This window comes from Oncorhynchus masou, chromosome 20 (assembly GCF_036934945.1).
Source record: "Oncorhynchus masou masou isolate Uvic2021 chromosome 20, UVic_Omas_1.1, whole genome shotgun sequence".
NCBI lineage: Eukaryota > Metazoa > Chordata > Actinopteri > Salmoniformes > Salmonidae > Oncorhynchus > Oncorhynchus masou.
The window spans coordinates 19,932,299-19,950,951 of NC_088231.1; the positions used below are offsets into that span (position 1 = coordinate 19,932,299).

General features: G+C 43.9%; 1 protein-coding gene across 1 annotated transcript in view; it reads right to left on the reverse strand.

The window, feature by feature from the left end:
• Positions 1 to 6,666: 6,666 nt before the first annotated feature.
• The window catches only part of LOC135507152 (rho GTPase-activating protein 7-like), a 45,538-nt gene continuing 33,551 nt past the window's right edge, over positions 6,667 to 18,653 (reverse strand). The window contains 5 exon segments of the mRNA XM_064926735.1: positions 6,667 to 8,689; positions 10,079 to 10,249; positions 11,492 to 11,709; positions 12,471 to 12,631; positions 12,634 to 12,688. Coding sequence (XP_064782807.1) covers positions 8,587 to 8,689; positions 10,079 to 10,249; positions 11,492 to 11,709; positions 12,471 to 12,631; positions 12,634 to 12,688 — 708 coding nt within the window. The 3' untranslated portion in view covers positions 6,667 to 8,586.

An 18,653-nucleotide genomic window follows, 5' to 3' on the forward strand; every position in this document is an offset into this window, starting at 1 on the left:
TGTAAACAGATAAATGACCTGTTGCTCTTTTCGTCACTGCCACCTTAAACTCTAAAAGCTGTTCCTGTCCTGACTTTTTTAGGGTCATTAGATCCATCTGTGAATATATTAAAGAAAGCATAGTACTGTGTTATTAAATGTTAACTTTCACAACTGAATCTACTCCTTCCTCGACATCTATTAGCCTCTCAAGCAACCCTAGATATATCACTAGCTGAGGGAACAACCAAGGTGGGATAGCAGGAAAACCACGACGGCGACACCGGTAAACAGTGTCCTTTGCTCCCGCTTGCCCAACACCTGCCCTCACCGTTAACAGAATTGCATGAAAACATTGCTGGGGTCGAAGGACACTGTCTATCGGTGTACGGCTAGCTAGCTACCGTTGTCGCCACCGCCCCTTCTTCTGTGGGGTTTTGTCGGTGATTGGCATCAAACGTTATTGTGCATCACCTACTGTACTGGAGCGCCCCCCGCCTCCTTCATGTCCTAGTTTAAAAATGTACAGTACAATTATAAAGAGGTGTTCCTGCAGGAATGCTCACATGTTATTTAACTAGGCAAGTCAGTTAAGAACAAATCCATAATTACAATGACGGCCTACCCCGGACGCTGCTGGGTCAATTGTGCGCCGCCCTATGGGACTCCTAACCACGGTCGGATGTAATGCAGCCTGGAATCGAACCAAGGACTACAGTGACGCCTCTTGCACTGAGATCCAGTGTTTCAGACTGTTGCGCCACTCGGGAGTCCTGAGTGTAGGAACGCCCAGAAATGCGGGCCGCAATTGTACCCTTCTTGGTTGTCAGCCAAACCATTATACTCTTTGGATGCAAATAAACAAATACATAAAACATTTATAAAAAATGAATACATTGTTGCATTGATCCATTTGCTGCGATAATAAGGGATAGAGATGATACGATATAGGATTTTTATTTGATAATTTCCTTGAAAAATAACCATTTGTACACATGAGTCCTCCAAATCAGTTTAATCATCAATATCACCATTAATGATGATAGTGATAACGCAATTATTTATATTTTGCAAGTATGATCACCTTTTGAAACAGACGTCATGTTCTGAAATTGTTCAGCACATTTTGTTGGATCATACCGGTGTCAAGGTCTTGTAGTTGCTTACAACGACCACTAGATGGTAGTGTAGCCTCATTCCTTAAACCCTTGCTCAGTTTGAAATCAATCTGACCCCAGTGGTGGTAACTCTTATCCGCAGAGGACCTGCTGGGGAACTTTTGTTACCGCCAGGCAATCACTCACCTCATTCAACCAATTACAGTCTTGGTGGAAGGCTATGACTACTTGTGCTGACTGTGTACCTCGACAACCGTGTTTGAGGATTGAATAACCTCTGGGCTATGTGGTTGTCTTTGAATCTGGGACGTGTCTTTCCATGTTGATGATACTGTACGTTGGTCTGACTCTATGCTTAAGGGCCTGAAATAGTCAAACGGTGGTTCAAAGAGAATGAGTCAATGTTGAACTAATGTTTTACTAAGGTTGAATTTCCGTCTCTCTATGACTCAAGTCTCTGCCCACAGAGAAGCCATTCAGATGTCATGTCCAGACAGACTGACTGTAAAACCACCAGTCTGTGTGGCCGCCGAGCAGAGCACTGGCTGGGGGAGAGGGATCAGGGCCAGATGGGCCACATTTGGGACGTGTAGTCACTGGGAGGTGTGTGTGTGTGTGTGTGTATGTGCTTGTGTGTGTATCTGTGTATGTGCGTTAGAGCCATAGAATGTCTTATAATATTATTATGTCAACTTTAAGACAACCTTCATGCAAGCCATGTTTTCCTTCATGTTGACACATACCATGTCTTCATCACTGATAATTCCTGTTGTCACAACAATAAACGTCTCATGCGCTTGTCATGCATTTGTAATCAGGCCATTTACACAGACAGAGCTACCATGGTTATGTCCCAAATGGCACCCTATTCCCTATGGGTCCTGGTCAAAAGTAGTGCACTATGTAGGAAATAGGGTTCCATTTAAGACGCAGCCCATGACTTCCAGGTCCTCTCAACCATGTGGCAGGAACATACTGAATGTGTGATCCTTAACCATCAAGGGAAACCACACGGGGGTCCAGGTTAAAGCTTCAGTGATCATGTTAAACCCTGGGTCCAGGTTAAAGCTTCAGTGATCATGTTAAACCCTGGGTCCAGGTTAAAGCTTCAGTGATCATGTTAAACCCTGGGTCCAGGTTAAAGCTTCAGTGATCATGTTAAACTCTGGGTCCCTGTGGTCTGGGTCCAGGTTAAAGCTTCAGTGATCATGTTAAACCCTGGGTCCAGGTTAAAGTGTCAGTGATCATGTTAAACCCTGGGTCCAGGTTAAAGCTTCAGTGATCATGTTAAACCCTGGGTCCAGGTTAAAACTTCAGTGATCATGTTAAACCCTGGGTCAAGGTTAAAGCTTCAGTGATCATGTTAAACCCTGGGTCCAGGTTAAAGCTTCAGTGATCATGTTAAACCCTGGGTCAAGGTTAAAGCGTCAGTGATCATGTTAAACCCTGGGTCAGGTTAAAGCTTCAGTGATCATGTTAAACCCTGGGTCCAGGTTAAAGCTTCAGTGATCATGTTAAACCCTGGGTCAGGTTAAAGCGTCAGGTTAAAGTCCGTCAGTGATCATGTTAAACCCTGGGTCCAGGTTAAAGCTTCAGTGATCATGTTAAACCCTGGGTCCAGGTTAAAGCGTCAGTGATCATGTTAAACCCTGGGTCAGGTTAAAAAAAGGATCAGTGGTGTGTAGTGATCATGGCTGCCAAGGTTAAAGCATCAGTGAAAAACCCTTGACCAAGTCAGTGAAAAAACAGGTTAAAGCTTCAGTGATCATTTATCAGGTTAAAGCGTCAGTGATTGTTAAACCCTGGGTTTCCTTCATGTTAAACCCTGGGTCAAGGTTAAAGCGTCAGTGACTGTTAAATCTCAAGGCAGTGGTGTGTATTCATGGCTGCCAAGGGAAGCATCCAAAAATTGTCTAAGGACTGCATATCAGTGCAAGACACTGTATTCAGAATGGCACGGTAGTCTAAGGACTGCATATCAGTGCTAGACACTGGTTGAATGATTGGGAGTCCCATAGGGCGACACACAATTGGCCCAGCGAAGTCTGGGTTAGGTTTTGCCGGGGTAGGCTGTCATTGTAAGTACGAATTTGTTCTTAGCTGACTTTCCTAGTTAAATAAAGGTTAAAAAAATATCACAGGAGAATGCATCTGAGCAAGCAAAACAGAGCTTCTCTATCTGATGCTGTCTGGTCATAAAGAGTATGACATTGTTGCCTCCTGTATCCTTGAAGGCAAGGGAAGCCAGTGAGCATTTGGCCTCCCTTGATAAAAAAGTATGAATGAATAGTGATTCAGTGTTGAGCTAAACTGAGCTCAGCTGTGAATGGTCCTGGTGCACCAAAAAAAGTGTAAAGGAAAGCCAGTTTGGATTTGGCTTCACTCCCATCATATCAATATACGTCATTGACAGAAACAATTTGAATGGTTGCTCCTCATGGGGTTGTTGTCCTCCGGTGGCTTACTAGCGAAAATGGTCCCTTTCCTAAATTAGCCATGGATGGAGATAGGGATTTTACTTAATTCTCCTTAATGGCCAATGATTATATTGGCGATTCTGATAACTAATGTACTAACTCATCAACTCTGACGATGTAGCTCGTAGTTGTTCTTTGTAGCATGGCCATCTAGGGATTTGGTAGCTGTTGGCCAATCAGGAGAGACATCCGTAACTGCAATGACTGGGCCATGTTCAGTTGCCAAACGTTGTCGAACGTTGCAGATAGAAATTCCATTAATGGAGCCAAAATGTTTCCTTGGGCGACATGTCGGAGAGGCATGTTTGTTCTACATTACATGTTTCTATCTGAACCTACCAAAGCGTTTTGTCTGGCTGAACGCGCCCCTGGAGAGGGGGAACCTGTTCAGGATGGTTCAACAGTACAGAACAATCAGATCCAAATTGTGTAGAAAAGATACGACTGTGTGCCATGTAGAATATGCAATCATTTATGAACATTTTATCTCACTGAACACACCTCAGCAGGGTTGGAGTCAATTCCATTACAATTCCAGTCCATTCTAGAAATAAACCAAATTCCAACTTCACGTTTTGCTCACTGACAAGCATTAAAGAGAATTTGACTCCCAGAATTGCCTGGAATTATAATGGAAAGGACCCCAAACCTGCACCGCAACGTTTCACAACACGGCATGAGGTAACGTCACAACTAGAGGAATTCCAGTGTTGCTGTATTACCATGTCTCTCCCACACACTTTTACTCTGTCATCCTCTCCTCTTTCTCCCTCTCTCCACCCGTTTATCAGTTTGGGAACCCTCCTCCACACCATTCTCAAAGGATTTGTCTGGAACATGTCCCTGGTGCTGACTCTAGGTCAGCGCTTACCGGGGCGGGCTCAGAGATGTTTGGTTTCCAAGAAGAGACACACACATACTTGGACGCATAGATACACGCACATACACGTAGACGCATGCTCACCCAGATAGATGCACAAACGCACACACACACACACACACTCACATATTGTAGATACCGATGCACGCACGCACCCATGTACACACACACACACACACACACACACCCAAGTACACACACACACACACACACACACACACACACACACACACACACACACACACACACACACACACACACACACACACACACACACACACACACACACATACACACACATGCACGCATGCACCCACACACACACACACACACACACACATGCACACACACACACACACACACACACACACACACACACACACACACACACACACACACACACACACACACACACACACACACACACACACACACACACACACACACACACACACACACACACACACACACACACACGTGTGTGTGAGTTGGAAGCTCTATTTGATCTCTGGTTTCACAGAAACCCTTCAGAAGAGAATGTGGAAAGCTCTTGTTGTCCACGTGACTGAGGGTTGTCATTGAGAGGGAATGAATGTGCTGCCGTGTACTGTATAATATCTGCACATTATCTAGATTTAGAGTACAGCGCATGTGGGTGTTCACGCAGGTTTGTGCATGTCACTTCTGTTCATGTACTGTATGTGTGGCTAATCCCTGTGAAGGCATAGTGTGTGGCAGAATCCCAAATGGCATCCTATTCCCTATTTAGTGTGCTACTTTTGACCAGGACCATAGGGGTGCCATAAAGGATGCACCCTATGTGTATGTAACATTTCTTCCACTCCTGTTGCCTCATCATAAATTAAAACACTTTTTGTTTTTTTACACTGCATTGATCTAACACACGTGTATCAAATGTGTGTAGAATCAACATGTTCATACAGCATTTGAGGATGTGTGTCTCTGGGAATGTGTGCATAAAACACATACAGTGTGTGTGTGTGTGTGACCTGCCCAGTGAGAGCCCAGTGTGTGTGTGTGTGTGTGAGCTGCCGAGTGAGAGCCCAGTGTGTGTGTGTGTGTGTGTGGGAAAAAGCGCCAACCCCACCCACCTCAAGCCCACAGATGGCCCCTGCTGGCTTGAACGGCATGTGAGAGGAACACTAGGGGGTCAAAGTCCCCCTCTGCCCAGCCTCAGACCCTGTGACAGTCCACCCCCTCCAGCTGTGGCCACAACAGCCCCTTTGTCCACCCCTGCCATATGAACCAGTTATGTAAGACGGACTGTGAGTGAGATCACCATCTATGTACCAAGCAAGCCACCGCCTGCTGCCTGTCCACCTCTCTCCGGACCTCTCTCTGGACCTCTCTCACTCTCTCTCCTGATCTCCCTCGCTCTACTGTACATGTTGTTTGTGAGGAGAGAATGAGAGGGAGTGGGAGAGAGAGAGGCCGGGAGAGAGAGAGAGAGAGAGAGAGAGAGAGAGAGAGAGAGAGAGAGAGAGAGAGAGAGAGAGGAAGGGAGAGAGAGGGGGAGGGATTGGGAGGAAGGGAGAGAGAGGGAGGGACTGAGAGGAAGGGAGAGAGAGATAGGGAGAGAGAGAGGGAGAGAGAGAGAGGGAGAGAGAGAGAGGGAGGGAGTGAGAGGAAGGGAGAGAGAGAGAGAGTGAGAGAGAGGAAGGGAGAGCGAGAGAGAGGGAGTGAAAGGAAGGGAGAGAGGAAGGGAGAGAGAGAGGGTGAGAGGAAGGGAGAGAGAGAGAGGAAGGGAGAGAGAGAGGGGAGTGAGAGGAAGGGAGAGAGAGAGAGAGGAAGGGAGAGAGAGAGGGAGGGAGTGAGAGGAAGAGAGAGAGAGAGAGAGAGAGAGAGAGAGGGAAAGAAGGGAGAGAGAGAGAGTGAGAGAGAAGGGAGAGAGAGAGGTAATCCAGGGGCAGGGTACAGTAAGACCCCAGGCTAAGCTGCCTGTCTGAGAGAGAATGTGGAAACAAACTCTCAGAGCCATGATAAGGTAGTTCAGAGTTATGGTGTACCGCTTATGGCACTCCTTTGGCCCGAAAAACCTTAAAGGGGAACTTTTGTGGGTTCAGCCTACATGAGACCATTGTGAAGTGCATTATCATATTAAATGACATCAGAAACCAAGTCAACAACTCCAATCCACCTGAACACTCAACATTTCAAAACAGCAGCCAATGACCCAACTAAGACAACACTCTTTGTTTAATACATTTAATAGTGCACGTGACTGTGATTAATCTGTACAGAAATAATATTAATAATACAAAATATAAAACACATTTCTGTAACTTAAGCGTAACATTTACAATAAAATAAACATGGTACAAAAACAACATATCTGAGGTATAAATATATTTTTAAATTAAATGTCATTGTCATGCGTTACTCATATCTGACGGCATACAAATAATGTACACAAACGTTTAACAATACAACACAACGCTTAGCAAATGAGTCACACACTGAACAGAGAACGTATAGGTTTTAACACGGGGCCCAAATCTGGCCCGGATGAAGGTGTACTTGGTTACTATTAGTTTATACTTCATTTAAGGTAACACAGAGACAGACAGACAGACAGACAGACAGACAGACAGACAGACTTACAGAAAATAAACCTGCGCATATAGATTATTTTTCCTTCTTTAAACCAGACAAACATTCCCTGCACTTTCTCCTCCTCTATATACAGTAAAACCTGTAAAATCCCACACCTTTATAAAAGGACCTTCTCTTTTCTTTGTTTTCTATTCATTTCTTCTCTTCTTTTCTATTTCTTTCCCCCCGGGTTTTTTCTTCTTCTGTGAAGCAGAAGACCTTGACTGCTCTTGTGTACATCGTACTACAAAAGTAACAACCTGAAGTGTTCCTTTCATCAACGTTTATCCTACAAATGGCGGCCATTTTGGAATCCGAGCCCTGTTGATTGTTGTGTATTCTCGGTGCTCTTTTAAGCAGTGGAATCAATCAAAAATGCTCTGTGACTGTCTGCTTTCTTTAAGCTTGGTCCATCAGAATCTAGGTCTCCATTTTAGTTTTGGGGGCGACTTTAACCCTCTCAACCAATTGGTGTTCCAGCCACCATTTTGCTTCTGTTCCATCCTTTAAACCCACTCTATACCAGCTTTCCCTAATGCCATTTAACCAACTATCAACTCAACATACCCCACTTAGTAATACAAACTCAGATATTGCATATTTTCAATACATTCACACAACTGTTAGCCCATATTATCCATCCGTCCAAAAATACACTATCTTCCTGAAAACAATGTTGTGGACATTGCCTCTGCTGTAACAGGATAAAAACACTTGTGCACGAGTACGCACACACACACACACGCACGCACGCACACGCACGCGCACACACACACACACACACACACACACACACACACACACACACACACACACACACACACCACACACACCACACACACACACACACACACACACACAGAGAGAGGAAACAGGAAAAAGCAACATGAACAGATGCAGGATATAGTATATACACACTATATTGCAGCTGGGAGCCAGTGCATGAAATATGTCTAATTAATCAACCATTCATCACACACACACACCCACATACTAACCTTCTCTCTTCTCAGAAGTCCCCCTCCCCTATAGATTCTCTTTTTACTAATCCGTGACATCACATCCTGTGACGGTGATGTCACATCCTCTCTGTAAAGGTATTATGCTTGTTGGATGAGTGACACCATACTTCCATTTCAGACACATTTACTTTGGTCGTGTCGCCCGCACCACCGAGCACAAGAACCACAACACAACTCTGAAAGAACTGTGAGGGTCCAGGGCCGTTCCAGGCCTTGCAGGACCCCTCGGAGGCAGTAACCCCACCTGGTCGTTGATGACAGTCTACGGACCACGACAAAGTCTGTTCAAAGTCTCTCTGTCCAGGACACAAGGGTATGTCTGTCAAGAGCTTGAATCATGTCAATGAGTCAATGGGTTGTCCTCCCCCAGTCAACCCCAACCAGCATCAGGGCTGTAGTGAATCAGGGGCTGAGGTGGGGGTGGACAGAGAGTCTTTGGGGTTCCAGGGTGTCGCCCCTTCTTGTGACTTTCCAAGTCAAGTGGAGCTGCCTGGCCCTCACTTCTCCATCTGGGTGGTGAAGGACTGGCGTATCCGCACCACCTCACTGGCACACAGGTGTCCATACAGTTTATTGTACCACTCTGGGAACCGACCCCTGGAAACAGAGAGACAGAGAGGAGATGTTTTAGTATCAGACCAGAGTTACTTTGATTTAGAGAGGAGATGTTTTAGCATCAGACCAGAGTTACTTTGATTTAGAGAGGAGATGTTTTAACATCAGACCAGAGTTACTTTGATTTAGAGAGGAGATGTTTTAGTATCAGACCAGAGTTACTTTGATTTAGAGAGGAGATGTTTTAACATCAGACCAGAGTTACTTTGATTTAGAGAGGAGATGTTTTAGTATCAGACCAGAGTTACTTTGATTTAGAGAGGAGATGTTTTAGTATCAGACCAGAGTTACTTTGATTTAGAGAGGAGATGTTTTAGCATCAGACCAGAGTTACTTTGATTTAGAGAGAGATGTTTTAACATCAGACCAGAGTTACTTTGATTTAGAGAGGAGATGTTTTAACATCAGACCAGAGTTACTTGGATTTAGAGAGGATGATGTTACTTTGATTTATGTATCAGACCAGAGTTACTTTGGTTTAAAGCTCTCCTCTAGTTCCCTTGAACATTTTAGTTCAGAGTTGAGCATGTCTAGCCTTTATTCTGCTGTTTCTATTCTACTGTTTCTATCCTACTTTTTCTATCCTACTGTTTGTATTCTACTGGTTCTATTGTACTGTTTCTATCCTACTGTTTCTATCCTACTGTTTGTATTCTACTGGTTCTATTGTACTGTTTCTATCCTACTGTTTGTATTCTACTGGTTCTATTGTACTGTTTCTATCCTACTGTTTGTATTCTACTGGTTCTATTGTACTGTTTCTATCCTACTGTTTATATTCTACTGTTTCTATCCTACTGTTTCTATCCTACTGTTTGTATTCTACTGGTTCTATCCTACTACTGTTTCTATTGTTTCTATCCTACTGTTTATATTCTACTGTTTCTATCCTACTGTTTCTATCCTACTGTTTGTATTCTACTGGTTCTATTGTACTGTTTCTATCCTACTGTTTCTATCCTACTGTTTCTATCCTACTGTTTCTATCCTACTGTTTGTATTCTACTGGTTCTATTGTACTGTTTCTATCCTACTGTTTCTATCCTACTGTTTCTATCCTACTGTTTCTATCCTACTGTTTGTATTCTACTGGTTCTATTCTACTGTTTCTATCCTACTGTTTCTATCCTACTGTTTCTATCCTACTGTTTCTATCCTACTGTTTGTATTCTACTGGTTCTATTCTACTGTTTCTACTGTTTCTATCCTACTGTTTCTATCCTGTTTCTATTCTACTGTTTCTATCCTACTGTTTCTATCCTACTGTCTATCCTACTGTTTCTATCCTACTACTGTTTCTATCCTACTGTTTCTATTCTGCTGTTTCTATCCTACTGTTTGTATTCTACTGGTTCCAGCTGACTCACCTGTTCTAGTCTGACCCTGGAGATGTGTGTGAGGCGAGACTTGTTGCTGCTGCATGGCTCGATGAAGTAGCGTGAGGTGAGCACATTGGCCCGCACGCCCAGTAACGCTGCCCCGTCATGGTCCACTGATGTACACACCAACGCACACGCTCCCTTAGGTAGGTCTGTCACCCACGTCCTGGAGCAGAGAGAAGACATTTTGACTTGTTTTATACCAAAAGAGAGAAAGTTTGTTTTATATCATTGAGAGAAAGAGAGACAGAGATGTTTTATATCATTGAGAGAAAGAGAGACAGTTGTTTTATATCATTGAGAGAAAGAGAGACAGAGTTGTTTTATATCATTGAGAGAAAGAGACAGAGAGACAGTTGTTTTATATCATTGAGAGAAAGAGAGATGTTTTATATCATTGAGAGAAAGAGAGACAGAGATGTTTTATATCATTGAGAGAAAGAGAGACAGAGATGTTTTATACCATTGAGAGAAAGAGAGACAGAGAGAGAGTTGTTTTATATCATTGAGAGAAAGAGAGACAGAGAGAGAGATGTTTTATATCATTGAGAGAAAGAGAGACAGAGATGTTTTATACCATTGAGAGAAAGAGAGACAGAGATGTTTTATATCATTGAGAGAAAGAGAGACAGAGATGTTTTATATCATTGAGAGAAAGAGAGACAGAGATGTTTTATACCATTGAGAGAAAGAGAGACAGAGATGTTTTATATCATTGAGAAGGAGAGACAGAGATGTTTTATACCATTTAGAGAATAATGAAGAAGGAGAGAAATAATGGGAAATCCAGGAACAAAAGATATACAAGGAGTTTTTACACTGTCCCTATAGGAGAACCCTTTGAAGAAGGGGATATACAAGGTATGGGAAGGTCTCAGTCTCCAGGAACAAAGTAAAGGGTTTTTACACTGTCCCTATAGGAGAACCTTTTGAAGAAGGGGATATACAAGGTATGGGAAGGTCTCAGTCTCCAGGAACAAAGTAAAGGGTTTTTACACTGTCCCTATAGGAGAACCCTTTGAAGAAGGGGATATACAAGGCATGGGAAGGTCTCAGTCTCAGGAACAATGTAAAGTTTTTACACTGTCCCAGGAACAAAGCATGGGAAAGTCTCCAGGAACAAAGTTTTTACACTGTCCCTATAGGAGAACCCTTTGAAGAAGGGGATATACAAGGCATGGGAAGGTCTCAGTCTCCAGGAACAAAGTAAAGGGTTTTTACACTGTCCCTATAGGAGAACCCTTTGAAGAAGTTTTGCTGGTTCAAGGTAGAACAATTTTGGTTCCAAGTAGAACCGTTTTGGGTTCCATGTAGAAACCTTTCCAAAAGGGTTTTTACTCTGAACCAAAAAGGGTTCTCGTATGGGGACAGCTGAAGAACCCTTCTGGAGTGTAGGGAGATCTTCTACCTGAGCACGAGGTGGTCTCTGGTGGGGTGGGGGGCCATGGTATTCCTGGTGTACTGGTACACCTCTGTGCGATCGCCTAGCGTCTCCACCACACGGCTCTCCATCAGGTCCTCGTCCCAGCGGCCCTGCTCCCGGAGGACCCGCGTCAACACCTCCTCAGGACCCGCAGGCACCTCCACGGACGCCTTCCACAGGCGCAGCGGTGAGCCATCGTGGACCTAAGAGTCGGAAAACAAAAGAGATCATCTTTTAACACTTTTGTAAAAACATATCTGTATGTTTTATTGACAGGTTTAAGGTCAACAATGTTTTTTTGGGGAAACAGCTTGGATGCTAATGCTAACGGTAACTGTAATGATGCAATGTTGAAACTAGCGCTACTCAGGCTCTGGGGAAGAAGGCCCAGGTCTTGCACCATGATTGGGAACATAACTGTAAGGGCAGTGTTGTAATCACAACAACCCAAAGCCTCTCTCCTTATCTGTTACACTAGTCAGCTGCCTTCCTTCAAGAGGCCTTGTGACTGGAAGATTATTGGCAAAGAGATAACGACCGGACAGGATGTTGGCCTGGGAGCAGTGTGTGTGTGTGTGTGTGTGTGTGTGTGCATTGAGCGAGCCCCTTGACAAGCTGATGTCACCCTGGGGCCAGCCTGGGGGGGGGGGGGGGGGGCTAGTTTCACACTGACCTGTTTCTACACAGGAAATAATAACGGGTGCTTTTCCATGACACAACATGAGAGCGATAGAAAGAGAGGAAGAGAGACGAGGAATACAGTAGGCTTCATGCCAGCCTTTTCTAAACAACAAACACACTTGTGCACGAGTACAAGTCATGTATGTAGCCCTTCATACTAATTGAACTTCTATATAAGGACAGTAAAGTGAACATGAACTTAGAATTTAAAAGACAAGATCCATCCTCCGTAGAATAGAATAAAAGAGAATAAAATAGAGACTATCTATCCCTCTGTCCATACCTTCTTGTACGCCAGCTCGGCGAGTTCAGGCGTGGAGCAGCTGTCATAACCTTTGAACTTGTCCTTGGCCTCTTTGAGGAGGGCGTCCAGGCTGTCCTGGAGGTAGGTCCTGCATCCCATGGGTGCCCCCCCAGAGGAAGCCCCTAGCTCCTCCAGCCTCAGGGGGTCAGGGCCTGCTCCTGGTATGAGTTTCTGCAGCGACTCATCTCTTCTGGGATCTACGGGGGCAGAGGAGGGAATAGTTTGTTAGTTTATCATACAATTACAATACGTATACAATTTTACAATGACATGAAAATGAATGGGAGGAGAGAGGGCGGTCAGGACTGTTTCAGACACTAAAGATGAGCACTAATACCAGTGTGTTGAGGTACAAGGTGTGTGAGGTACAAGGTGTGTGGGATACCAGTGTTCAAGATCCAACTTGTTCGTGGTCATGATGAACGTACATGTACAGCTTTGAACATTAATACACTGATGGACAAACAGACCTACAGATAAACAAAGGAATTCTAAAATAACCACCAAATCATGATCAGACAATCAGATCTGTCATAAACAAGGAAACGTCATCCAATCCCTTATCAACCTGTCCTTTACCTGCCAACCCCATCCTGAGTTTAATCACGCCGTGTTAAGGATGGGAAACTCCACAAGAAATCAGTGTGGGACAAAGATAAAGGAGTCCTGCTATGGAAGAGAGGCTTGGAGCATCCTGTTCTTCTAATTTCACTTCCAGTCTCTCTCTGTCTCTTTCTCTCTCTATCTCTCTATACCTCTCTCTCTCTATCTCTCTATACCTCTCTCTCTCTCTCTCTCTCTCTATACCTCTCTCTGTCTCTTTCTCTCTCTATCTCTCTATACCTCTCTCTCTCTCTCTCTCTCTATATCTCTCTCTCTCTCTATACCTCTCTGTCTCTTTCTCTCTATACCTCTCTCTCTCTCTCTCTCTCTCTATACCACTCTCTGTCTCTTTCTCTCTCTCTCTTTCTCTCTCTATATACCTCTCTCTGTCTCTTTCTCTCTCTCTATACCACTCTCTGTCTCTTTCTCTCTCTCTCTTTCTCTCTCTATATACCTCTCTCTGTCTCTTTCTCTCTCTCTCTCTCTTTCTCTCTCTATATACCTCTCTCTGTCTCTTTCTCTCTCTCTCTTTCTCTCTCTATACCTCTCTCTGTCTCTTTCTCTCTCTCTCTTTCTCTCTCTATATACCTCTCTCTGTCTATCTCTCTATACCTCTCTCTGTCTCTTTCTCTCTCTCTCTATACTTCTCTGTCTCTTTCTCTCTGTCTATCTCTCTATACCTCTCTCTGTCTATCTTCTCTCTCTCTGTCTATCTCTCTATACCTCTCTCTGTCTATCTTTCTCTCTCTGTCTATCTCTCTATACCTCTCTCTGTCTATCTCTCTCTGTCTCTCTCTCTATCTCTCTATACCTCTCTCTGTCTATCTCTCTCTCTAAACCTCTCTCTGTCTATCTCTCTATACCTCTCTCTGTCTATCTCTCTATCTCTCTCTGTCTATCTCTCTATACTCTCTCTATATCTCTGTCAGTCTCTCTCTGTCTATCTCTCTCTATATACCTCTCTCTGTCTATCTCTCTATACCTCTCTCTGTCTATCTCTCTATACCTCTCTCTGTCTATCTCTCTATACCTCTCTCTGTCTATCTCTCTATACCTCTCTCTGTCTATCTCTCTATACCTCTCTCTGTCTATCTCTCTATACCTCTCTCTGTCTGTCTCTCTCTATACCTGTCTCTGTCTGTCTCTCTACCTCTCTCTGTCTCTCTCTATCTCTCTCTGTCTATCTCTCTATACCTCTCTCTGTCTATCTCTCTATACCTCTCTCTGTCTCTATCTCTCTCTCTCTCTCTCTGTCTCTCTCTCTCTCTCTCTATCTCTCTCTGTCTCTCTCTCTATACCTCTCTCTGTCTATCTCTCTCTACCTCTCTCTCTCTATCTCTCTATACCTCTCTCTGTCTCTCTCTCTACCTCTCTCTGTCTCTCTCTCTCTCTCTCTCTATCTCTCTCTGTCTCTCTCTCTCTCTGTCTCTCTCTCTCTCTCTCTCTATACCTCTCTCTGTCTCTTTCTCTCTCTCTCTATCTCTCTATCTCTCTCTGTCTCTTTCTCTCTCTCTCTATCTCTCTATCTCTCTCTGTCTCTTTCTCTCTCTCTATACCTCTCTCTGTCTCTGTCTCTCTCTCTCTCTCTGTCTCTCTATACCTCTCTCTGTCTCTTTCTCTCTCTCTATACCTCTCTCTGTCTCTCTCTCTATCTCTCTATACCTCTCTCTGTCTCTTTCTCTCTCTCTATCTCTCTCTGTCTCTCTCTCTCTCTCTCTATACCTCTCTCTGTCTCTTTCTCTCTCTCTATACCTCTCTGTCTCTTTCTCTCTCTCTCTCTGTCTCTCTCTGTCTCTCTCTCTGTCTCTCTCTGTCTCTTTCTCTCTCTCTCTATCTCTCTATACCTCATCAGTCATCTCTTCTCTCTCAGACCACTCACAGACTGATATTCTTTCTCTCTCTCTCTCTGTCTCTTTCTCTCTCTCTCTATCTCTCTATACCTAATCTCTGTCTCTTTCTCTCTCTCTCTATCTCTCTATTCCACTCTTGTCTCTTTAGTCTCTCTCTCTCTGTCTCATTATCTCTCTCTCTCTATCTCTCTATACCTCTCTCTGTCTCTTTCTCTCTCTCTCTCTGTCTCGAGATTTCTTCTCTCTCTCTGTCTCTTTCTCTCTCTCTCTATCTCCTTACGTAACTACAATCTCTGTCTCTTTCCATAGGGCTCAGTCTCTGTCGACGGGTCAACAGAAGCATCTCAGTAGGTCTGATTGTGGGTTCTCTCTCTCAAAAACATCTTCTCTATTCCATCAACCAGTCTATTAGTCTTATCTCTCTACTGTCTCTTTCCATCTCTCTCTATCAGGACTCTAAACACAAACTCTCTGTCTCAGTTCGTGGGGCGGAGAAGGGCTCTCTCTGTCTCTTTCTTCTCTTCTCTGTCTCTTTCTCTCACTCTCTATCTCTCTATACCTCGGATCTCTGTCTCTTTCTCTTTCTCTCTCTGTCTCTTTCTCTCTCTCTCTATCTCTCTATACCTCTCTCTGTCTCTGAGGTTGTATTTTTCTCTCTCTCTCTCTCTCTCTATACCTCTCTCTGTCTCTTTCTCTCTATATATATCTCTCTCTCTGTCTCTACTGTTCTGTCTCCGGTTCTATACCTCTCTATCTTCTCTCTCTGTCTGTGTCTCTGGTGGCTCAGGTTCTCTATAGGTCTCTCTGTCAGTCTCTCTCTCTGTCTCTGATCTCTCTCTGTCTCTCTCTCACCAGGAAGTCTCTCTCACTCTCTGTGTCTCTCTCTCTCAGTAGTCTGTCCAGAAAGGACTCTGTCTGTCACTTAGGACTCTGTGTCACTTCAGTCTGTCATCTCTCTTCAGTTGTCATGTCCACTCTCTCTGTCATCTCTTCTCTGTCATGTCTCTCTGTGTCAGTTCTCTGTCTCAGTTAGTCTGTCACTCTCTGTGTCTCTCAGGACTCTCTGTCTCTCTCTGTTGTCATGTCTCTCTCTCTCTCTCTGTCTTCTCTCTCTGTCTCTCTCTAGTCTGTCTCTCTCTCTCTGTCTCTCTCTCTCTCTGTCCACTCTAGTCATGTCACTCTCTGTGTCTGTCCACTTCTCTGTTAGTCATGTCACTCTCAGTGTGTCTGTCACTCAGGACAGTTAGTCTGTCCTCTAGGACTTAGTCTGTCCACTTCTGTGTCTGTCTAGTCTGTCCACTTCTGTGTCATGTCCACTTATCAGTTTCTCTGTCTCAAATTCAAATTTTTCAAATTCAAGCTGCTTTATTGGCATGAAAAACATTGTGTCAATATTGCCAAAGCAACAATGTATACAATATACATTGTCCACTTCAAAAATTCTAAATGATAGCAAATATAAAATATAAAAGTGTAGTAAATAATAATACAAAATTAAATACAAAAATAATAATAATTACAGTAATAACAATAATAGCAATAACAAGTAAGTTACTGCTTACTATGCAGATGTTATTATTCAGTGTCCCTCAGGCTATGGCAGGAAAATACATATTTGGCTGCAAGAGGAGCCATTGCTCCAGTTAGCCCATGAGTATTCTTAGTTTTTCCTCTGGGTTCAATTTGTAAAAATTTGGAATATGTTTAGTAATTTCTGTGAATAATGAATCTCTTTGTGAGGAATATTTATCACAGTAAAGGAGAAAGTGCTGTCTCTACCTCCCCTGTTATGCAGTGACCACAGGACACGCTCCTCTTTGGGTAGCCATGTCTTTTTATGTCTGCCGGTTTCTATTGCCAATCGGTGGTCACTCAGCCTGTACTTGGTAAGGATCTGTCTCTGCTTCGTATCTCTGACAGAGTAGAGATAATCAGCCAATTCATATTCTCTGTTTAGGGTCAGATAGCAATTTAGTTAGGCTTTGGGATTTTGTTTCATTTTTCCAATGTTGTAAATATGATTCCTTTGATTGGTTCATGATTTTGCTTATTGGAATTCATTTCTTTTGAAGCAGTGCTGGTGTCAGCTTGGTTGGTGAGGTCCAACACCAGCTGACTGAGAGGGCAGTTTCTGGGCTCAGCTCTTGGGTTTAAAGTGATTTAAATTGCAGACTTGAATTTGGACTTGAATTCAGATGGAGCCAAAATTTTAATGATCTTTTCTGTATTTTCATTATTACTGGAAAACGTCTAGGACTCTGTCTCTCCACTCTCTCTTAGTCTGTCCTCTCTCTCTCTCTCTGTCTCTCTCTGTGTCATGTCCTCTCTCTGTGTCTCCTCTCTGTGTCTCTCTCTCTCTCTCTGTCTCTCTCTCTCTGTCTGTCTCTTCTCTCTGTCTCTCTTCTGTGTCTCTCTCTCTGTCTCTCTCTGTCTCTCTGTCTCTCTCTCTGTCTCTCTCTCTCTGTCTCTCTCTCTCTGTCTCTCTCTGTCGCTCTCTCTGTCTCTCTCTCTGTCTCTCTCTGTCTCTCTCTTGTCTCTCTCTCTCTCTCTGTGTCTCTCTCTCTGTGTCTCTCTCTCTCTCTCTCTCTCTCTCTCTGTTGTCTCTCTCTCTCTCTCTCTAGTCTCTCTCTCTCTGTCAGTCTCTCTGTCCACTCTGTGTCTCTCTCTGTGTCTCTCTCTCTCTCTCTGTCTCAGTTAGTCTGTCTCTCTCTCTGTCTCTCTCTCTGTCTCTCTCTCTCTCTTTCTCTCTCTCTCTCTCTGTCTCTCTCTCTGTCTCTCTAGTCTGTCTCACTCTCTGTGTCTCTCTCTGTGTCTCTCTCTCTCTCTCTCTCTGTCTCTCTCTCTGTGTCTCTCTCTGTGTCTCTCTCTGTGTCTCTCTCTGTGTCTCTTCTCTCTCTCACTTCTCTCAGTCTGTCATGTCTCTCTCTCTCTCTCTCTCTCTCTCAGGACTCTCTGTGTGTCTCTCTGTGGACAGTTCTCATGTCTCTCTCTCTCTCTCTCTCTCTCTCTGTATCAGTCTTACTGTATTAGCCTTATTGCATCAGTCATCAGCTCACCCAGACCACTCACAGACTGATATTCAATTACAAGAAAAGAACTGACGTGTGTGTGTGTTTGTGTGTAGGGGGAGTTAATGCTATTTACTGGTCATGTTCAACGCTAATTGCTAGCATCCGCCAGAGGAGCTTTATGAATGAATGTAATACGTTTTTTTGATTCTGTTAGTGAAAATACATGGACTCCAGAATCCAGATCAGGGTAATATAATGTGAGGCCGTGTGTGACCCCTCATGTCATAACAGATTTCTTTCACAACAGCTTTTTGAGCCGATTGATTCGGGCCGGACTGGTACCAAAATTATAGTCCACCTGCCGACATTCATTATTTCTCTCTTAACCAATCAAGTGCGTCCTGCCTTTGGACATCGAGCCCCCTGATTTGCCGAGATTGGTCAAGGGGATTGTGGGTTTTGCGGTGCTACACAGTACGGCATACTGTATTTCTCCCCCTTACGTAACTACAATACCGAACATTCCATAGGGCTCAGTCAGTGTGCGACGGGTCAACAGAAGCATGGAGATACAGTAGGTCAATGGGATTGTGGGTTCTGTGGCGCTGCAAAACAGCTTACTGTATTCCATCAACCAGACTATTAGTCTTATGTAACTACAGTACCCAACATTCCAACATTCAGAGACTGTAGAAAGG